The sequence below is a fragment of the Salarias fasciatus genome, chromosome 12 (assembly GCF_902148845.1).
Source record: "Salarias fasciatus chromosome 12, fSalaFa1.1, whole genome shotgun sequence".
In the NCBI taxonomy this organism is placed as follows: Eukaryota; Metazoa; Chordata; class Actinopteri; order Blenniiformes; family Blenniidae; genus Salarias; species Salarias fasciatus.
The window spans coordinates 24,257,948-24,280,362 of record NC_043756.1 but is presented as its reverse complement, the minus strand read 5'-3'; the positions used below and the strand labels follow the sequence as shown (position 1 = coordinate 24,280,362).

The 22,415-nt window shown below is 40.3% G+C and overlaps 1 protein-coding gene across 1 annotated transcript in view; it reads right to left on the bottom strand.

The window, feature by feature from the left end:
- LOC115398786 (transmembrane protein 132C) overlaps nucleotides 1-22,415 on the bottom strand; it is a 309,021-nt gene that overhangs the window by 47,954 nt on the left and 238,652 nt on the right. The window contains exon 6 of the mRNA XM_030105736.1: nucleotides 7,038-7,181. Coding sequence (XP_029961596.1) covers nucleotides 7,038-7,181 — 144 coding nt within the window. The remainder of the gene's footprint in view (nucleotides 1-7,037; nucleotides 7,182-22,415) is intronic.

Here is a 22,415-nt window from a genome sequence, read left to right as displayed (position 1 = left end):
TTAAAGAAATCCATATCAATCAATCGGATGTGGTTTTCTGAAGGTCGTACTGCTGTTCTTGTCGATGGAGGTGGCAGAGCACATCGCATCCAAAATCCAGAGAGGGATGGACGTTTTTCTGAAGAAGGAAGGCCTACACGCTGCTGCTGCACTCGGATGTAGAGGAGGTGGAAAAACATGAGACGAACCTGAATCTTTGATTTCCTCCACTCTGAATACTTATTTATTACAAAATGCAGTGTTACAGGTCATTGGTGACATTACTGAATCAATAATTCAGTAATAGTTTTCTCAGTTTATAAGCTGCTCTAAATAAACTATCCCATTTGAATATCTGTTGAAGGGTGGTATTTCTTAGGTTTTTTTAGTTTTGTGGAGGTTTTTGGGCGGAAATCAACTCCGCTGACCTCCCATAAATGGTCACTGTCAGTATCTCTGCTCACTGTTGTTCCTCTTTATATTGTTTTCACCATACGGCCTGTAGAGGTCACACTAAATCTCACGATTGTGCACCTCTATGGGACTGATAGAAACCCATACTTTGCTTCCTGTGTCTCCTCTCCTCTTCTCATTGATCCCTTTGTCATCTTCTCATCACTTCTCATCCCATCCTACCTCCTTGCGCCCCTCTGCATTGCGTGAGGTCAGGATAATGCTACTAATTTGTGTGTACGGCTGCGTTCGTCCCCTATCCGTCCCCTGCCGGCTCTGACACCCCCTAACCTTACACATAGTGCTGTGTCAACAACAGCCACACATCGGCACATCACAAGTGACAGAATCTCAGCGGAGCGGGGAAAGATAGTTTACACGATCAGAGAACGGGAGTGGAGGGAGGAAGGGCCAAAGAAGAAAAGGGGAGATATTATCTATGCGGTACTTCACTGTTGCTTCTGTTGTTGTCAAGGATAAATGGCCTAAACAATGCAAGAGGAGCTGCTTGTGTGAAATCAGCAGCAGTATATAGCAGATGGTGATGGATTCAGCCAGTCAGTTCTTTATATTTGTTTGCTAGGCTGGGAAATGTGTTGCGTACTGCAAACATTCACTCACCATGCAATTAAGCAAAATGCAAGTTAATGGGATGTGATCCGAGACTGGATAAAAGTTTAAACCGCTGCACGTTGTTTCCCCCTTAAATTATTGGAGCTAAGCTACACATATATTCCCGTAAACACAGTTCATCTATCACTTTTATAAGTTCAGGAATGAAATCAAACTCAAGTTGTTGCCCAACAAACTTACTCTAACAAAGTGTGATGAAACAAAACAATCGCAGAAGGAAACTGCAGCTCTGGAAACATTCATTCATTTTCTGCTCTGTCCTAATGCCTTTTACTACTGCAGGAGCCTGAAAGTTTCAAACTCTGCAGCAGAGGTGGAAATCAATTCTTGCTCCAGCTACTCCTTCAGTGATATGGTTCTCTTTTTTTGATATAACTTCAAAGAGAGATGCGCTCCTATTTCCCAAGCTGCCATTGCCATTGTGTTTTAGGATCCCATATATCATACATGGATGACAAAGCTGCCTAATTCTCAAGGTTCAACTAAACGTGGGAGAGAAACGACTTGGGTTCAACATTTTGAGAATACTCTCTCTGTGACAGTTAAATGAGAGGATCCGTCAAATATAAAGGCTACAGCAAGCAGTCACTTCGCTGAGCTTAGCATGATGATGAGCAATGGGGAAACATATCTAGAAAAAAAAAGGTTTTAAATGATTTATAATCAACTGAATCTCTGATGTTATCAAGATCATAATTCAAATTTTAATGGCGTCAGATGGTAAGAAATATTGTGATCTCTTGTGGTTGTGGTAATGTAAGCAAGAGCCATTCAAGGCATGCTTGTCTTCAAATTATAGGTAATAGAGTGTGAATAGGAGCACATTTTATCAGAGCAACAAGAGACTTAATCAATGATGTGGCCTGTGAACCAGAAGCAGCCATCAAGAATGCTCAATCCCACACATTTACTGCTTTTTATACCAGTGTCTGAAACGCAACTTATTAGTAACAACAGCAAAAGCACTGTTTAACGACTAGAAACACTGTATCTGTATTTCATCTATACTTAATTTCAGAATTTAGAATATTTACAATTATTCAAGAAACAGTAAATGTAGAGTTTAATTAAAGTATTTTAATGACAGATAAGTAGAATTAAATGATAACAGCAGGTGGAATATTGTTCTTTATAATCTGCATTATCAGTTACTCTGAGACATAATATCTCAGTCATCGTGTAATCCTGCCAACTTGTCCTGTAGCCCAAACCTGAACAGTCACATAGATGAAATGTGTTGGTTAAAAAAGAGTACGTCATTCTGGACTGGAAAAGTCACATTGCTGCCCAAACCAAGCAAAACAGCAAGATGTGTTTTTAATGTGTATGAGGCTAGTAACGTACAGTAACTATTCTATTTACCTCAGATGTCATTGTGTGATTCATATTAGCAGGAAGAGGAAACTCCAGTAGCCTATTCCTTTTGTAAAGTAGCCTCCCGTGTTCAAATAAGCTGCTCATACAGTGTATGGATGCAATGAAGAAGAAGGAAAAGGTTAAGTTAAGACAACATGTCACTGTGGCAGGTGACAGAAAAAAGAAAATGTGTTTTGCAATTCATTTGTTTTACAAATGACACATGGGGAGTTTTATTCATAAAGATTTCCACTCCTGGTTGACGGTTGCAGCTTTGTATTATAAATATGACAAGAGAACTTGAAAGCTGTTGTTAAATGGACTTAGCAACTTTTTGACGTTAAGCATTCATGCTAATTTTTTTAATTAGCTGAAGGCTGGAATGTTATATTTTCCATCAGGACATGTGTTTTGACAAACCTTTAACAAGACAGCAAGTTTTATCTTTTCTTTTCCTTGCAAAGCCTATTTTTAGAATTGTTTTTTTTTTTTTTCCATTAAACTAAGTATCTCTAGTTGAGACATGACATAAATGGATTTATCTATCCACTGTGTGTAAAGTTTAAAATCTCAGTTAGATAGTCTGATCCATCATCAAGAGAAATCCAGTGAGGTTTGGCCAGTCATGAGAAACTGCTGCCTTCCAGACGGTGCTCAGGGCACGGTGGTCCTTTGTGCGCTCTGCTGGCTCTCCGGATGCTACTTTACAGCTGTCACCGTGACTCACTGACAGCTACAGCTACCTGGAGCTGCACCCAAAGGGTGCCATTGTCAAACAGCTGTTTGTGTTTTCCTGCGTGCGTGCGTGCGCGCGTGTGTGTGTGTTACGGTTTCTCTCGTGTGCAAGAAATTGCGAGACAGGGAATATCTGTCAGATCAGATGTCAACAAACAACAACAGTCATTCATCACACGCAGACTTCCCTCGCTCAGCAAACAAACACAATCAGCACCGAAGAGATTTTAGTGCTGCCGAGAGGCTGATCCACAGACGACAGACACTTCATTGTGCCCTATTATACTAATTCCTGTATATTCATATCTATGTATTATAATTAAAACGGCAGTGGAGATTTGACAGGACATGTTATCGGTTATTTGATAGATGTTGCAGTTGAAAACATAATTTTATCAGGGAGACAGGCCTCGGCAGAGTTTCCATTCCATATAATGGTATCTTGGTTTGCTCTCCATTGAAGGCATTTTATGTAAATGAGCTTGTTTGATGTTCAGAATAAGTCAGACTTTTTTTTTTTAATTTGAAAAGCTGTTTAAAAGCAAAACTGTGCTTGCTGAATAATTCTGATCTATGCTCCGAACCTGCCTGTCTTCACTGAATAAACATTTACAATAATTATAAAAATTATAAAAATAATTAAAGTTAGCATTCTAACTCAATCCTATATAAAGTAATGATTCCATTCAAATGTATCCATCCATTAACATTACAGTATAAACCATATGCTTTTGGGTTGCGAAAAAAAAAAAAAAGAAAAAAGGAACACAATCATACCTACTACACAAGAATAAATGCGACATGTTTGTATTTGGTGGCTTTAAAACCAAGCTACTTACCATAAATATAATTCTTTTTTTCTTTTTTCTTATGACCCAAGGAAATCACATTCATTCATGATCTAGCAGGAACAGTCGGTCCTGGACAGACAGATCCCAAAACTAAAGAGCCATTACGGGTGGTTCAACTCTAAAACTACCAAGTCCCAGGAGAATATGGGCTGGGAGTCATAATACTCTGGAGAAAAACATTAAATTCTCCATCTAGAAGTGTTTTCTACAGCTGTACTGCAGCAGTGTGCAGCAGCAGCAGCATTTTCAAAAAGTTGTGTTTCTCTGTGACGCTGAGCTCTGTTGTTGTGTAAACGGACACCCAAAATGCAATTATAATTTAAAAAAATGACCAAAAAAAGAGCTGAATAAGTTTACACCACGACAAATAAAATCAATTCAGCTGTGCAACTCAGCTAATGAAACTCCAACTCATTGCCACACCTGAGGAAGACGGTGTTTCAATTCCCTCCATTAAACTTAAAAGACCAGTGAAGAAGAGCGTCTCTCTCTGCGCTCCTGTCGGATTCCTGATGCTAATTAGCGTCAGCGCCGCTCCAGGCAGCTAATATCTGTGTTTACCATCAGTCACACTCAAAAACAAATATTTTTAACAGTCGTATACTAAAAAACAGAAACACACACACAAACGGAAAGGCACACCTAAAGAAGCTTTCACACATGTACTCTGTTTGTCCATGACCAGCTGGATATGCTCTTATACACCTGTGTTTAGGCGTCGTCGGCTTTACTCATCAAACACACCTGAACACACACATGCACAGAGCGCTCACACTTATCTGAACGAGCTGCTTCCACTTCAAGCGTGTTGTTATTGATTATTCTTAAACAGCGCCGCTCCTGTCGACTTGTACCAGGAAATTGGCTTCATATTGAAACTGTCACAGCGAGGGTGCGTTTCATTTCAGGCCCCCGAGGGCATACGGAGTGCAGCGAGGAATCAATTCCGAGTCTGGCTTTGGATTGTTCCTGTCAAGGTGTTGAAGGTATTTTTTTTACTTTATTAATTAGTACAGTAGACGTGTGGAGAGTGGCGTCAGACCCCGAGTACGTCCTTCGACCGGGTTTACTTTAAAGTGTTTTCGAACGCCGACTCTGCTAGAAAGTCCTTCACAGAGACTCTGGATCCCTTCCAGGTTCGCAACGGCGCCTCCAGACAACCTCTAACCTCCACATTGAGGGGATTTAGTGGAGACCAACTCTCCATAGTCAAGGAAACCAAAACTACAAATGAACTTGATGTATGAAAAAACTGTTGCTTGATTGTCGAAAAATGTGTTCATTTGTTTGTTTTTTTCATACTTTTCATTTTTTGAAAGAAAAAATCATCAGAGTGAATTCTCAATATAACAAATCTCACGGTTTTCATCATGCACACAGACAATGCTATAATTGACGAAAGTGATATGGCTTTCAAACATATGGCTTTCAAACATTTGTTAAAATTGAATATTTATTTGAGTTCTTTGCAAATTAAAAGGATCACTATGGAAGGAATTTCTCACTGAGTTCAGAAATTGACATGAGAGTCATGTATTAGAACAGGGTTGTCAAACATAAGGCCCGTGGACCAAAACCAACCACAAGCGGCTCCGATCCAGACCAACAAACCACCAAGCAAAGTGTAAAAAATCTTAAATAATTGATTAAAAAAAAATTTCCAAAGAGTCGCAGACACAACACAGGAGTTGAGATATTGGCATGACAGATTTGTTCAAAGCCATGCTGTCAGGGTGCGTTTGTAACACACACACACACTCTTCTGAGTGGGGAATTTAACATCTGTACTCTGTTAAATCTGAAGCTAATGTGGGGTCACTCCACATAATAACTCAGCATGCACATGAGAAACACCATTTGTTAATCAAACCCTCTTTGCAAAATCAAGCCTAGCCTATGTGATCAGTTAGCTTGAGAAAACATGAAGTGATGTGTGGAGATAGTGTTTGCTTCACAAGCTTCACTTCATCCATGTGTGAACAAATCTGGGAGCTCATAATGTTGTACTTCATTTTCTGCACACGATGAAAATTTCCCATCTGCTAACCTTCCCAGTTCCTTGAATGCACCATCAGTCACTTCATATCTTGATTTATTTTTACATCCACTATTTTTGCAGCCCCCTGAGGGCAACTTTTGGCCTTTCAGAATTCTGGTTTCTGCCGTTACTTTTGAATGTGTCACTGTTTTCTTCATTAATGTTGACAAACAATATCTCTTAGAGTCACAGCCTTGTATTCTGGAACTATTTTTAAGTTAGAATGAATGTTATCTGCAGTATTTTAAGAATATTAATTATTTATTTTTGTTGAAAAAAAACCCCACACACATCAGAAATAGCTTATTATTCAAAGTAGGCTGTTTTATACACATCTTGGAACATGTCTGGAGGCCATCTTTAATGATCCAGGCAGAGCTTCTTTACATAATCAACATTGCTCCATTAATTAAAAAGAAAATGAAAAAAAAAAAACAACAACAAAAATCTTTCTTTCATGAGCAGATAATTGCAGGCTCTGCACATATTAGTAGTTCAGTTAAATTTTAATTGAATTTGAAATCTGCACCATGTGATAAGTGGCACTATGTTCTCTTTAGCACCGAGTGAATTGGAGTGTGACACAAATCCTCTTAGATTTTAGATTACAATGACAGTTGAAGACAGGAAGACCTCCTGCTGTGCTAATTATTCCCAGCTAATGACATCAAATCCTTAGAATTGCAACCACATTGACTCTACTTTTTCAAAGCATTCTAGGAACAATTTCTTAATCTTTATCTTACTTGCAGGTCAAGATTCAAGATCACTTGAAAATGCCCTGAAACCATTTTTCAATTCTTACTCAAGCAGATATATCAACAGGTTTTCAACCACAACCATTAAAAGTACTGTAGATAGCAAATGTGACCAAGTGTCTCTAATTTCAGCCTTTAAAGTTGTGCAGTATTATTGTGTCTCTCGATGGGAGAATAAAGTATTTTCTAATAGCGTGTAGTTCTCACTCCTTCATGTCTGTGTGTATTTTGTACCTTGATGACGTAGATGTCCGTCGAGATGCAGGTGACCGAGTCGTCCACCTCCCTCACCTGCCCGTCCGTCTCCACGGTGACCAGTTTGATGGGCACCACCACGTGCCGACCAGTTAGGATGGCTGTGTTCACCACCTCCGTGTCCTTAAAGAGATCAAAAGAGGAACAATTTAAGCCTCATTTGAATCAGAACAAATAATGGTTTCATGAGTCATGTATGGAAAAAAAAACAAACACAGAATTTGGTCTGTTTCACCATTTGACTTATGGAATTAAAAGAACAAATAAATAAAGAAACGCCATAAAAATAGTACTTGCAGGTGGTGGAATGAAGCACTAACAAATGCAACCTGTGCATAAAAAAACAGATGTGAATCAGCACCATGGACAGTGCCTTATATTTTTCATAACAGAGCGACCTGCTGATAATCTGTACCACAATTTTCGATTAGCTATTTCAGCACCATGGACAGCACCTTGGGTTTTTCATGAAAGAGTGACCTGCTGATAAATTGCACCAAAATGGTGTATTGGCTAGGTCAACAATATGGACAGCACCTTGGGCTTATTAGAAGAGCGACTTGCTGATAATCTGCACCAAAATGGTGTATTGGCTATTTCAGCACCCTGGACAGTGCCTTGGATTTATCATTAAACAGTGACCTGCTGATGGTCTGCACCACAATTTTTTTTCAACAATTTCAACACCATAGATAGCACCTTAGATTCATCAGTAGACAGCAATGTAATATTAGCCTTTACCACAACAGTCTATATTAGCACAACATGGCTATATTAGAACTGTGGACAGCACCTTGGAATCATCATGAAAGAGTGACCTACTGATATTCTTAACCACATTTGATTCTATATTTTAGCACCCTGGCCAGCGCTTTGGACTTATTAAAACATTGACCTACTGATACTCTACACCAAAATGGGGATTGGCTATTTCAGCACCTTGGAGAGCATCTTGGATTTAAACAGCGACCTAATATTAATCTTACCACAACAATCAATTAGCCATATCAGCACCATGGGCAGAACCTTGGATTTTTAATTATAGAGTGACCAACTGATAATCTGCTAAAACAATTGTCAATTGGCTATTTCAGCACTATGGAAAGCGCCTTGGATTTATCAGTAAACAGAGACCTAATAATAATCTCTAACACAACAGTCAATTGGCTATATCAGCACCATGGCCAGCGCCTTGGATTTTTAATGATACAGTGACCAACTGATATTCTGCTCCAAAATTGTCAATTGGCTAATTCAGCACCATGGAATTATTAAAAGAGTGATCTACTGATACTCCACCACAATGGTGGATTCGCTATGTCAGGACCATGAACAGCACTGTAGACTTATCAGTAAATAGTCACCTGCTGATACTGTGCACCACAATGGTGTAGTGGGTATGGACTCTATGCACAACTTCACCACTTCCTGAACTTCAGGAGGCTCCTTGTTTCCTGTTTTTCATGATAGGACGAGCTGATTAATGCAGGTATGTCTGACCTCTGTAACACCTTCAGACACATCTGTATTAATCAGCTCATCCTATCATGAAAGACAGGAAACAAAGAGCCTCCTGAAGTTCAGGAAGTGGTTGAGTTGTGCATAGAGCCTATTCCAACACCATGGACAGTGCAGTGCATTTATCAGTAAACAGCAATATAACATTAATCTTTACTACAACAGTCAATTGCCTATATCAGCATCATGGACAGTGACTTGGAATCATCAGTGAACAGTCACCCACTGTTAATCTTCACCACAATACTGGATTGGCTATTTCAGTACCATAGACAGCGCCTCAAACTTAAAACAGTGACCAATGATAAAATTCACCAGAACGGTGGATTGGCTATTCATCATTAAACAGCGACCCATTAACAATCTGCACCAAAATGGTGGGTTGCTGGATTTCAGTAAACAGCGATCTACTATTAATCTTTACAAAAACATTGAATTGGCAGTATAAGCACCATGGACAATGCCTTGGATTTTTTAATGATACACTGACCCATTGATATTCTGTTCCACAAAAGTAAATTGGCTATATAAGCACCATGGACAGCACCTTGGATTTGTCATGAAAGAGCGACCTGCTGATAGTCTGCACCACAATTTTTGATTGGTTATTTCAACACCATGGACAGCGCCTTGGATGTATCAGTAAACAGTAATCTAATATTAGCCTTGACCACAAAATTGGCCATATCAGAACTGTGGACAGCACCTTGGAATCATCATGAAAGAGTGACTGACTGGGATTCTTCAACACAATTGTCAATTGTATATTTTAGCACCATGGCCAGCCCTTTGGACTTATTAAAACATTGACCTATTGATACTCTGCACCACAATGGGGTATTGGCTATTTCAGCACCATGGAGAGCGTCTTGGACTTATTAAAACAGTGAGCCACTGATAAGCTTAACCAAAACAGTTGATTGGCAATTTCAGCACCATGGACAGTGCCTTGGAATAATCATGAAATGGCGATTTTACTGATAATCTGCTTCACAATTGTCAATTACCTATTTCAGCACTATGAACAGTACTTTGTTTTTATCATTAAACAGCGGCTCACTGATAACAATTATCATTTGGATTTTCACCACCATGGAGAGCGCCTTGGATTTATCAGTAAACAACAACCCACAGTTAATCTGAACCAAAATGCTGGATTGGCAATTTCAGCACCTTTGACAGCACCTTCGACTTATCAAAACAGTGACCCACTGATAAGCTTTACCAAAAGAGTGGACTGGCTATTTCAGCACGATGGACAGCACCTTGGAATAATCATGAAATGGTGACCTCCTGATAATCTGCTCCACAACTGTCAATTGGCTATTTCAGCAAGAGGGAAAGCGCCTTGGATTAATCATGAAAGAGCGACCTGTTGACAATCTGCACCAAAATTGTCAATTAGCTAATTCAGCACCATGGACAGTGCCTTGGACTTATTTTTGAACACTGACCTACTGATACTTTGCACCGTAACAATGGATTGGCTATGTCAGCACCATGGAGAGTGCCTTAGATTTTTTCATGAAAAAAATCTAAGGCCTGCTGATAATCTGCACCGCAATTGTCAATTAGCTATTTCAGCACCATGGACAGTGCCTTGGACTTATCTTTTAACACTGACCTGCTGATACTCTGCACCGTAACAATGGATTGGCTATTTCAGCGCCATGGGCAGTGCCTTAGATTTATCATTGCTGCTGATTATCTGCACCACAATGGTGGATTGGCTATCTCAGCACCGTGGACAGCGCCTTGAAATAATCATGACAAAGTGACCTGCTGATTATCTGCACCATAATTATCAATTAGCTATTTCAGCACCATGGACAGTGCCCTGGACCTATCTTTTAACACTGACCTACTGATACTCCGTACCGCAACAATGGATTGGCTATTTCAGCACCATAGAAAGCGCCGTAGATTTTTCATGAAAGAGTGACCTGCTGATAGTCTGCACGACAATGGTGGAATGGCCATTTCAGCCCAATGGACAGCGCCTTGAACTTTTCATTGAAAAGCAACCTGTACTGATAATCTGCTCCACAATTGTCAATTACCTATTTCAGCACTTTGAAAAGCACTTAGTTTTTATCATTGAAAGCGTGCTCTACCAATGGTATGCACAACAATTGTCAATTTGCTATTTCAGTACCATGAACAGTGCCTTGGATTTTTCATGAAAGAGCCAGCTGCTGATAATCTGCACCACAATTGTCAATTAGCTATTTCAGCACCATGGACAGCGCCTTGGACTTATTTTTTTAATAGTGATATACTGGTACTTTGCGCTGTCACGGTGGATTGGCTATGTCAGCACCTTGGACAGCGCCTTGGACTTATTAAAACAGTGACCCACTGACAAGCTTTAACAAAACTGGTGATTTCAGCACCATAGACAGCGCCTTGGAATTTTAATGATACAGTGATCCACTGATAAACTGCACCACAATGGTGGATTGGCTATTTCAGTATGATGGACAGCGCCTTGGAATAATCATGAAATGGCAACCTACTGATAATCTGCTCCACAATTGTCAAGTGGCTATTTCAGCACCATGGACAGCGCCTTGGATTTTTCATTGAAAAGTGATCTGTACTGATAATCTGCTCCACAATTGTCAATTACCTATTTCAGCACTATGAACAGCACTTCGTATGTATCATTAAACAGCGGCTCACTGATAATCACAATTGTCATTTGGCTATTTCAGTGCAATGGACAGTGCCTTGATCTTAACATTAAACAGTGACCCACTAACAATCTTCACCAAAATGGTGGATTGGCTATTTCAGCACCATGGAGAGTGCCTTGGATTCATCATTAAATAGCGACCCACAGTTAATCCTTACCAAAATGGTGGATAGGCAATGTCAGTACCATTGGACAGCGTCTTGAATTATTAATGATACCCACTGATATTCTGCTCCACAATTGTCAATTGGCTATTTTAGTACCGTGGACAGCGCCTTGGACTTATTAAAAGAGCGACTTGTTGATAATCTGCACCACAACATTGGATTGGCTTATTCAGCACCATGGACAGTGCCTTGGACTTATTAAAACAGTGACTCACTGATATTCTGTATCAGAGTATCATTTACTGACTTTATAATACAATCTTTTCTGTAATTCCCCTTCTTCACTTCTCAAAGCAGGAACTAATTGGGTCAGCTGGACTTGGTTGGATTTCTAGTCAGCTTTTCACCCGTCTTACTGATGAACTATTGAAGACACTTGGATAACACCCTCAGAGACATATGACCACATCCACTTGATCTGATTCAATTGGTTTGGGATATGAACAAGGAGAAGAATAGAGAAGATTTCCAATCCATCCATCTTCTAAACTACTCCATCCTGGTGCTGGAGCCAATCTCAGTTAACTGTGACTGAAGGCAGCCTGGACAAGTCCATCGCAGGGCAAACACACAGAAACAGACAAGCACACAAAAACACGCTCACACCTAGGGGCAACTTATGATCACCAGTGGAATAACAATATAATATGCATCAATATTTTTTTTCCGAGTCTCTTCAGTCACTATTAATTTTTGTCAAAGATTTATTGTTGTGACCGATTATCCCCCCTGTTTTTATTTTTTTCTTCTTCTTTATATTCAGATTTTCTTGCTTTAATGCTCTGATATGTGTAACAACTCATCTTTGGCTTGTGGAGACTCATCGCTGCATCCAATCAATCAGTCAATAAATACAACCCAGTTTGTCTAATGCCATGAAACACATTAAATCATTAAAAATGGAGAATGGAGTGTAGATGAGCTCAGGGCTGATTCCTCCACACTGATTGGTGTGAGTGTTCATTAGAGCAACAATCTGTCAATCTCAGTCAATGTATATTGTTTTAAATGTGGTAGACACTTCAACTAGGTATTTGCTTTTTTTTTCCAACTAGGTATTTCCAATTGTTTAAAATTGAGAAATATTGTCAACATTTTATGACGTGACTTTTCCAGTGATTCTTTTGAAAGCTGACGTGTGAGACGCAGCCCACTGTTGTTTCTGATTAGAATACATGCAGACAATGTGTCACAAACATTGAAATTTAGCCATCATCTGCTGCCACCTAAACTTGGGTGTAATTATTCCCCAAACACACACACACACACACACACACACACACACACACACACACACACACACACACACACACACACACAAAGATGACACCGGGAGCTGTGCAGGGGAAGAGACAGGAATAAACAACAAAGACCAAGTGAATTTTAAAGGAAAACAGGAGAAGAGAGTGAGAGATGGGGGAGGTAAAAAAAAGGAGGTGATTATAAACCTCATGATTATTGTAATCAGCATGATTACATTTGATTAGATCCTTCCAACAAAAATAGCACAAACAAACCAGCAAACACACACACACACACACACACACACACACACACACGCACACAGGTACGCTGTGTGCCGGCGTCAATCTTGATTATTTGGCATTGAGTTTCCAAGGGGGCATTTATCACTGCCAACACACACACAAGCCTGATTACAGGGTATTTTGCTAGGACTCCTGTTTCTCGATGGGAAGTGTGTGTGTGTGTGTGTGTGTGTGTGTGTGTGTGTGTGTGTGTCTGTGTCTGTGTCTGTTATTGAAATCCTCAGTAAAATTAGACTGAGCACAACTGAAAAGACAAAGAAGCAATAAAAGATAAATCTCCTCTTTAAATATTTCATTGAGTCCAGAGACAGTCGTCACTGACATGGTTACTGAATGATTTCAAGAATTCCTGTGAGTTACATGAGATTTTATGTTTGTCTTGCACAGATGTAGCAATAGATATTTTGGGTGTGTCTATGGCACAGATCTTTTTTTTTTTTTACTTTTTGCACTGGGATCTCCTTTAAAGCTTTCCCTAATGGCATTCCATGATGAACAATTGGATAGAAATAAAGTGGCAGGTGATTGATTTCAAACGGTGCCTCCAGTGTGTGAATCAATGGCATAAGAAGCACTTCAGTATGCATATTCGGACCTCTAGTGGCTGTACCAAATATGGCAAAAGCACAGGAGAACTTGAACGTAATATTCTATCATCCAACAAGCACCACCTTCTTTCTCATCCTGGAAGTGTTTTTGATAAGATTTTATCTGAGAGAAGGACCTGAAAGTGGAAAACTCAATCTAGTCCCTGCTAGTAATGGACAATTTTTCTTCTATAATGTAATAACTTGCCAAGAATGTGACAACAAACTTGATTCATTATTGTAATAACATTCTGTCAATAAATTAATATTAGAATTGATGTATCATTTAAAAAAAGGTCTTTTTGAGTTTTTTGCAGTTTATTTATAAAATCGAACAAAAGCATGTACTGTTAAATTATGACAATCAGATAATGTTAACTGTAAATTTGTATTAGTGAGCTAAAACCCTTTGAAGTCCTCTGATGTTCTATTTAATCAAAGTTTTGTATAAAGCTGCAGGGTTTAGTTCCTCAATGTCTCCATGAAACTAAAATAACGTCGACCACCTCATGATGCCTATTAATAACTTTACGATGACTAGAAAAACAAACGTGGCACGTGTACACATTATTCTCGATTCAGGCATTTCACGAAAGTGAGAGGCAAATATGAGGAACACCTAAAGTATGGAGAAGAGAGACATTTGTTCTACTTGTTTCTTAAGCATTTCTCTTCAACTGGGCCATGAAGGAAGAGAGAATAGACCACATCATCCATGTTATCTGATTCACTTTGCGCCTCGTGGTGATTACAATCATCAACGTCACATCACATTCATTAAGGACCTTTTCTTCCCGGCCAGGTCTCCTGTCTTTGGTCTTTTCACACTGCTTCGTACTTTCATGTCTACTGTGCATGAAATGCACCGATGGCTGCACAAAGGGATTATCTTCTCTCAGCCTTTCTGTTGAAGCAGACACACTGCTGGATGATGGGCACCCATGCATTGATGCACAAAATGAGGGATTCATTGTGAAGTGGGTAAACTGTTAAGCCTGTTTTAATAGTGTGAGGAATCGGAAATGCAGAAATCTGCATGATACATGTGGATAAAAGCACAAACTTGTGAAATTTGAAATTTTCCCTTGTAATTGTGCTGGTTTTCTCTTCTTCTTCTTGATATTTCTTAACTTTCTCCACCAATTCAGTCTTATTGAACTTCACCTCATGCCTACATTTATCCAGCTTATAGAGGGACATGTATGATCACTGATATCAAATCATAAGTGCATTGAACATAAAAAAAGAGCCCAAAGAGAGAAGAGAGATGCACTCTCACAGTACATGTAATAAGACAGGATCACTAAAATGAGCACACTCTTGAGTTTAAGCACATGTGACCATTGACAAGTGTCCTAATGTTCTATTCTTCTCTGTCACACACCACTGTGTGACCTTTATTTAATGAGATGTCTCTCTCTCTCTCTCTCTCTCTCTCTCTCTCTCTCTCTCTCTCAAACACACACACACACACACACACACACACACACACACACACACACACACACACACACACACACACACACACACACACACACACACGTCTATACTCACGCTGTCCATCCCTTCTACATCATTCTTAAAAATCCAAAACCCAGGATCTATTGAGCGATAATACAGGTAGGATCCCTCTGCAGTTGAGTTTCCAGCTTACAGACCGCATAAAGTGACCAAAGATTTGTTGCAAACACATAAACTTACTGCAGTTTCCAGACTCATAGTTTTTCAATTTCTTATTCGATCCAACAACTTATATCAAGAAGCCACTTAGACCCCACTGACATGATGTTTCCAACGAAAATGCATCACATCAGTGTCTATTTGCATAGAAGTGGCAAAAGTATTGAAAAGTTAGTAGTGAGCATCTTGGAGAATTTGGACATGCCACTCTGGGGGCCACCATTCTGGTTGTTGTCTATCCGCTCAGAAAAATTTATGAAGAAAGACTTTTTGCAGAAAATCTGCATTTTCCATCGCTGTATCACAATGCAACTGAAAAAAACACAAAAAACCCTCCAGTACTACCGTATTTGACTAAGAGAGCAAGAAAGCATCAAACAAACAGCAGAAAGAGTTTGACTAACTGGAGAAGAGCAGAACAACTGTCACAGTGATGAAGAAAACAAACCACTCACACACAGGTGAAACTTAAAGGTGCATTAAGGAGTTTTTCAATTTTCCACCATACATATGTTACAAATATTCAATGATTCAGACTGTGCTCTGATATATTCATTGGAAGTACCACTAACAGCCTAAATTGTCACTTGAAAGTTGCAGTGCTGGTCCGGCAATTTGTATTTCTCTGGGAGAATTAGACAGGATCTGACGTAATGCGCACTCCCGCTGGCCTGACTTGCTTAGCTTTCATTTTGTCCGCCATTACTCCGCCAGATGCTTAGCGAGCAACAACTGAGCAGTATTGAGGATGGAAACTTAAAGGTTACTTGAGTGCTACTAAAAGAGCGAGGAAGGAGTTCCCCTCTGCACGTACATGGACGCAAGCCACAGGCACGAGCATTTCAGTAAGCTGCAGTTACACCCAAGGCCTGCAGGGGCCGTTGTTTCGTATGAAACGTGCAAACTCCTTAAAGTCTGGAAAGTAAATTTACAGAATTACTGGAGCGTCTTCACTGGTACAAGTCATTTCGAAGTATCTTTCCCTTATCTTTACCACAATCAAGGGCTGGAGACCTGAACTTAACCTTCGTCCAAAATCTTTAACACTTAAAGCAGAACTATGCAACTTTTTTACCTCAATAAATGTTTTTCAGAATCCCCATGGGGGTAAACAAAGACTTGGCAAGGTGATTCGCCAGTCCCTCCACTCCCCCCGGGCTCTGTGTCCTGAAAATAGCGCTTGCAATTTCAGAGGAGCGGACCCGACTACATCTCGTGAGAACAAACCTGCTTTACGGCACTCATACAGGAGTACAAGTATAAAAGCGCGTAAAACAAACATGAAACCCTCTCTGCTGTCAGCAATGCCACCCTTAGGTGCTCACAGAACCAAAAAGACAGAAAAAATTTTTGTCTGACGAATGGTAAATTGACTACACTTATATAGCACTTTTTACCCTGCACTGACAGAGCCCAAAGTGATTTATCACATTCACCCATTCACACTCACATTCACACACCAGTGGAGGCGGCTGCCATGCAAGGCTCTCAGTCCATCCACTGGGGGCAGTGTAGGGTTCAGTGTCTTGCCCAAGGAGACAGGAATCGAACTAACAACCTTCCGATGGAGAGACGACTGCTCTCCCCACTGAACCACAGCCACCCCCAAGATGAGTGAGGTGAGTGAGGAAAAGAAAAAAAAGGAAATGGGAGTGAGATGCTCTCTGCACGTGGGGTGGGGGGGTGGGGGGTGGGGGGAGGTGATGCGTAGAACGTTTAGACAGTGAGCTTTCACAGGGGACCAGCAGGGGGAGCGCTAAAGCAAATCTTGCATAGTTCTCCTTTAACCTTTAAATACATGTGACAGTGTTTGGGAGTTAGCATTTCTATAAGTGCCATGTGTTCCAGTTTAAGGAGAACATCATGAGGGAAAAAGTGTTTCCTATGTTTTCCCGACTTCACAGTAAAGCAAGTCTATACAAACAGAGTTACACGGTCAAGGTTGAGAGAAAGGTGAGGAGGAGAAAAGGGAGGAGAAGGAGAAGGGGGATTAGAACCATGAAGAAGATAAAAGAGAGAGCAGGTGAGGGAGCTGACGAAGGACACGAAAAAAGTGAAGGTATATGTGGAGAGGACGCAGGCAAACAGAGCGAGAGATAATGTGTCTATTTCCCAGGAAGCAGCTCTTTCTCCATCGGTATATTACCCTATATGTGTATCTCCTGTGTGCCGTCCCCCGGGGGGGGGAAAGCCACAGAACTGCAATAGATAAGATCATGTTTACACCTGGGCAGCTGCAGCATCGGCAGCAGAGCAACAACAAGGGAAGGGAGGAAAAAAAAACCCTTTATTCAGAAAGAGGTTAAATGGAATTTAAATATGGCACCAAGTGGATATTTAAGCTTTTTCCTTCTCATCTGGATTTTACTTCATTTGAAGTGTTGATCAAAGGATGGAGGTGCTGTTTGACGTGTGTGATCTTTTTCATACATTCAGTGTGTGGTGTGGGAATTTATTTTAGTTTCAAAATTCTTAATCTAATACTTGCTTGCTCACATATGATACTCAGGGGAAAATACCACAATATAAATGCATTTAAATTTGTTTTGCAGCTGCTTATGTATTTCTTAATGATTTGTAATCTTAACCATGAAAAAAGCACATGAGGTCCCGGGAAGTTTTTCTCGTGCTGAGTTCAGGTGGCGGGAGGAGCAGGAAGCAGGAAGCAAAAACTTAACCCAAGCATGAATGACCATCAACGGTGTGGGTGAAAGGAAGGTTGAGCACTGAATAGATATGGACCAGCTGTAGTTTTGTGTTTGTTTTTCATTTTGATTCAATGCCAAGTAAAACCTGAGCTGGCAGCACCAAACCTGACGGGATTGCCAAAACACTGCTCAAAAGCATAATGTGTTCAGGAAAACAGGTTATTTCAAAAAAACATGTTTAAAATAACCTGCAAACAAGAGGAAAAACACATAAATACACATGTGGTGTCTGTCAAATTACATTTATCTGGTCCTCAATTAAAAAAAGTAAAGTGACACTTATTCTACCCCCACACAGAGCTGAAATACTTCAAAAATGAGAAATACCTGAGCATGACTGCCTGGGTTTTTTATTAAGCTGTAGTTAAATCACAATGATCAAAATGATCATGAAGAAGTAACCACTGCCAACCTGTCAATTAGTTACTGTCATAATAATGAGAAACATGTGTCTCCCTACAATAAACACACCAAGCGCACATCCCTATTTTTACACACTGACTTGATAAAACAGTCACGTTTGTGAAGGAAGTAGTGATATTTTTGTGTTGATCTGTACGTCACTGACAGGGAGGAAGTCAGGGTTCCCTTCAAAGACAGGAGGAACGCTACATGTACCCTCTGCTTAACCCCAAATCCAATGGCTCCTTCAAACACAGGACTTCACAATTCGTCATTTTTACGCCCTGATTAATATGGACCAGTGGAGAAATCTAAGGCCCCATTTAAACAACAATGTTTCAAAGGAAAACTGATCTTTTCTGCATATCGGTTTCAGTTATTTTTCATTTTTTATAATTGTGACTGTTTTCTATCTATCCATCCATCCATTATCTACCACTTCTCCTTCTCAGGGTCGCGGGTGGCTGGAGCCGATCCCAGCTGCTGTGGGCGAAGGCAGGGTACACCCTGGACAGGTCGGATGGATGGATGGATGGATGTTTTCTATCTACTTTCATATGAGCAGAAAAACTGTTCTCTACAGCTGCAGTGCTCCAACAGCATTTTAAAAAAGTTGTTTTTTTGACCTGCCTATATAAAGATGGAGTCGGAGCGTTTTTAAAAACTTCCACCTTGGGATCATTTTTCAAATAGTGCCGTTTTCATAGGCTCCAAGTACCGCTGTCCTGTAAATGGACAGCAAAAACAACAACAACATTTACAGGTCAGTAAAAAAAAAAAAAAAAAAAAAATGAATGAATGCATTTTTACTGAAGACTTCACTGGGAAATTATGCAGATTGCAATATGGAGCTACAGTGTTGTGTGCCTTGCTCACTGATGGCGGCAGCAGACATTAACCTGCGACAGCAGCCAGAGCGGGCCAGGCCAGTCCAAATGCTTCAAGAACCTGCATGTTAATACCAGCTCCGGGTTGAGTCTGCAGCGCAGAGGTGAAGCGGTGAGACTCAGAGAACAGACCAGATGAGGGGGAGAGAAAGGTGAGAGAAACACAGCAGGAAGAAGAACATTAGAGTCAGAGTGAAGGAGACAGAGGAACAGACAGAGGAAGAAAAGGAAGGCATTTCATGCCTGTCCAAGGGAATTATTAAGTGGCTCGTCAACAGCTGGCTCCCTACTGCCTTCAAAATCTGCTCCACACTGCGCTCAGATAAGCTCAGAGGAAGTGCATGAGCTCGCGCACGTGTGTGTGTGTGTGTGTGTGTGTGTGTGTGTGTGTGTGTGTGTGTGTGTGTGTGTGTGTGTGCACGAGTGGATTTTTGCGTCTCTCAAGCCTTGGTTTGTATGAATGAATGCCGTTCTTTTCTTCTTCTTCTTTTTTTTTTTTTTTGCAAGAGTTACTGTAGCTCTGTGCACATGCCCCTGTACAGATGTGTAGGTGGGCAAAAAAGAAGAGGGCGTGGATGAGTGCGTGCGCACGTACATGCACGTGTGTCTTCTTACGCACAGACAAACGTGCCTGTGTGTGCATGATGCAAAGAGAAATAAAGTCGAGGAAACAGCTTCCCTCCCTGGCAAAGCTCATCCATGCATGCAGTGTGTGTGTGTGTGTGTGTGTGAAGGAACTAGAGCGAGACCACCCATCGCACGCACACACACGCACGCGCACACATACACACAGTATTGTGAAACCGTTGACACAGTGAAAAAATTGGAGCTTTTTTGCTCTTCTGTGCAAATTCAATTCCAACTTACAATAAGAGTATGTAAGCAGTTCTCTTTCTGTCTCTCCCTGTGCCTCTGTCGGTCCATCACTCTTTTTTGCTCTCTTCTTCACTCACTCACTCTCTCTCACTCACTCTCTCTCTCACACACACACACACACACACACACACACACACACACACACACACACACACACACACACACACATCAGAGCATCTTCTGAAGCATCGACATCTAATCTGTGTCTGTGTTCCCGGTAAATGTGCAGCGACATTAACACACTCGCACTGGAGTCGTATCTCCCCGATCTGCCTCTGTGTTCATTCCTCAAATTGTCAAGTTTCTCATTTGGGGGAAATTGCTTGGAACATATACAACTCCGAGTCTGCCGCTGCTCTTATTGTGACCTTTTCACCGCAGTCTGAGGATTCAAATGCTGCGGCGCTCGCGGACAAAAATCTCATTGTTTTAAGCTCAACTCCAGGTTTCAAACTTGCGATTTTTAGAAGAAACACAGGGGAGAAAAATGTTACATTTTTTCTTTTTAACTGCAGTAGAATCATCAAGATTTTCAGTTATTTTAAATGTTGTATAAAGTTTGTGAAAACAGATAGTCTTGTGGGACATAAAGGAACCGATTAATACTTTGACTTAGTTCATTTCACTGTGATCACAACACAACATTCATAATAATATAGTCTATTGTTCAGTTTCTGTTACATTTTCCAGTGATAAAGGAAAACTTGTGTTTTGGGTGTTGGTTTTCGAGACAACGGTGCTCTGAGCCACTGGATACAAAACTTTTTGAAAACAACATCCAAGGTGGAACTTTTTGTGGAATGGTAAAACTCCATCTGAGAGGAGATGGAGGAAAACGCCACTTTTCAGAAATACTGCTGTTGTGTATGTGCATTACGGCAGTAGTAAACAGTTCTTCTGCACCTGTGGAGATGAACAACGGGGACTTGGGACTTGGTAGTTTCATAGATGAGAGTTGCATTAGAAAAACAAACAGCAGCATCCACTAGTGGCCTGGCATGCTAAGTGCAGAATTTCTTGCTTCATAAGTGCAAAACTTTTCTGAAAACAAAATGCAAAAATGATACTTTTTTACTTGAAATGCTGTTGCATAAAAAGGGCATGAGATAATTAACTGATCAGTGACTGATATCAGTGATTGATTATGCATTTTCATTTTTGTCTTGAAAGAGCAAAATGGATAAAATAATAATAGCTATCTTTTCTGGCAAAAATGAACACTTCCTGTTTGCATTAAAAATATTTTCCACTTCAACAACAACAACAACAACAACAAAAAAGCAAGGTATTCAACCAAGTTCCTCCTGCTCTTTTGAGCCACTCCAATTATCTGGGAACATCCTGAATGCATTTGCAATTCAGGCCTCAAATCATTAACTGGCGCCTCCAGCCTGTTGAGACACACACGTGTTAACATGCAATTACATAATGAACGGCTCGATAAACACAGGAAGAAGACGAAAAGAAATCATTTGATCTGCTTAACTGTCTGTGGTTAGAACTGACATTGGCTTGCAGATGTGGCCTGATGCACTTTTTATTGACACGGTCACCAATTTGCCAAGTTGCTAATGGTGTAATCCAGATTTTGTTCATTATGCAATCCTTCCACTGTGTGTGCGACAGAAAACACGTGTATATGCATGTGTGTGTGCACAAATATATAGTGTTGCATGTATCTGTATGTTTTCGCATATCTGACAATTAAAAAAAAAAAACAATCAAATAAATAAACACATTGTACACTTGCATTAGTGGTCATACATATGGAACCTTGCTTTGCAAGTTACTATATAGGAACTTTATATTTAAAATATTTGATACTTTTTTCTTTTGTTTTTCACATTTCTGCATCAACTCAGTTTGGACAGACAAACCCGTATTCCTGGATTCACCAGGTGTTGTTTATAAGTATAAATGTAAAATCAGATGCTAATGTAGCTCCTGCCGATAACTGGAAGTCCAACCACCCTGTTAAGCTGTTCCAAACAGGAACCGCAGGCAATCTGGGTACACCATAAATGCACCATGCAATTTAGGCATTAAATCATTAACTGCAGAACCCTTATTTAGAGACACACATGTTGACATGCAATTACATAATGTATGGATAAATAAACACCGGAAGAAGACACTTTAGCCCAGCAAGAAATCATCTGATCTGGCTAAGTACCCCCGGTTATACCTGACATTGGTGTGCAGACATGCTCGATCAATGCATTAAAGCCACCATCTATTGACAGATTCACCAATTAGCCAAATTGCTAATGGTGGTAATTGGCTTTGTTTG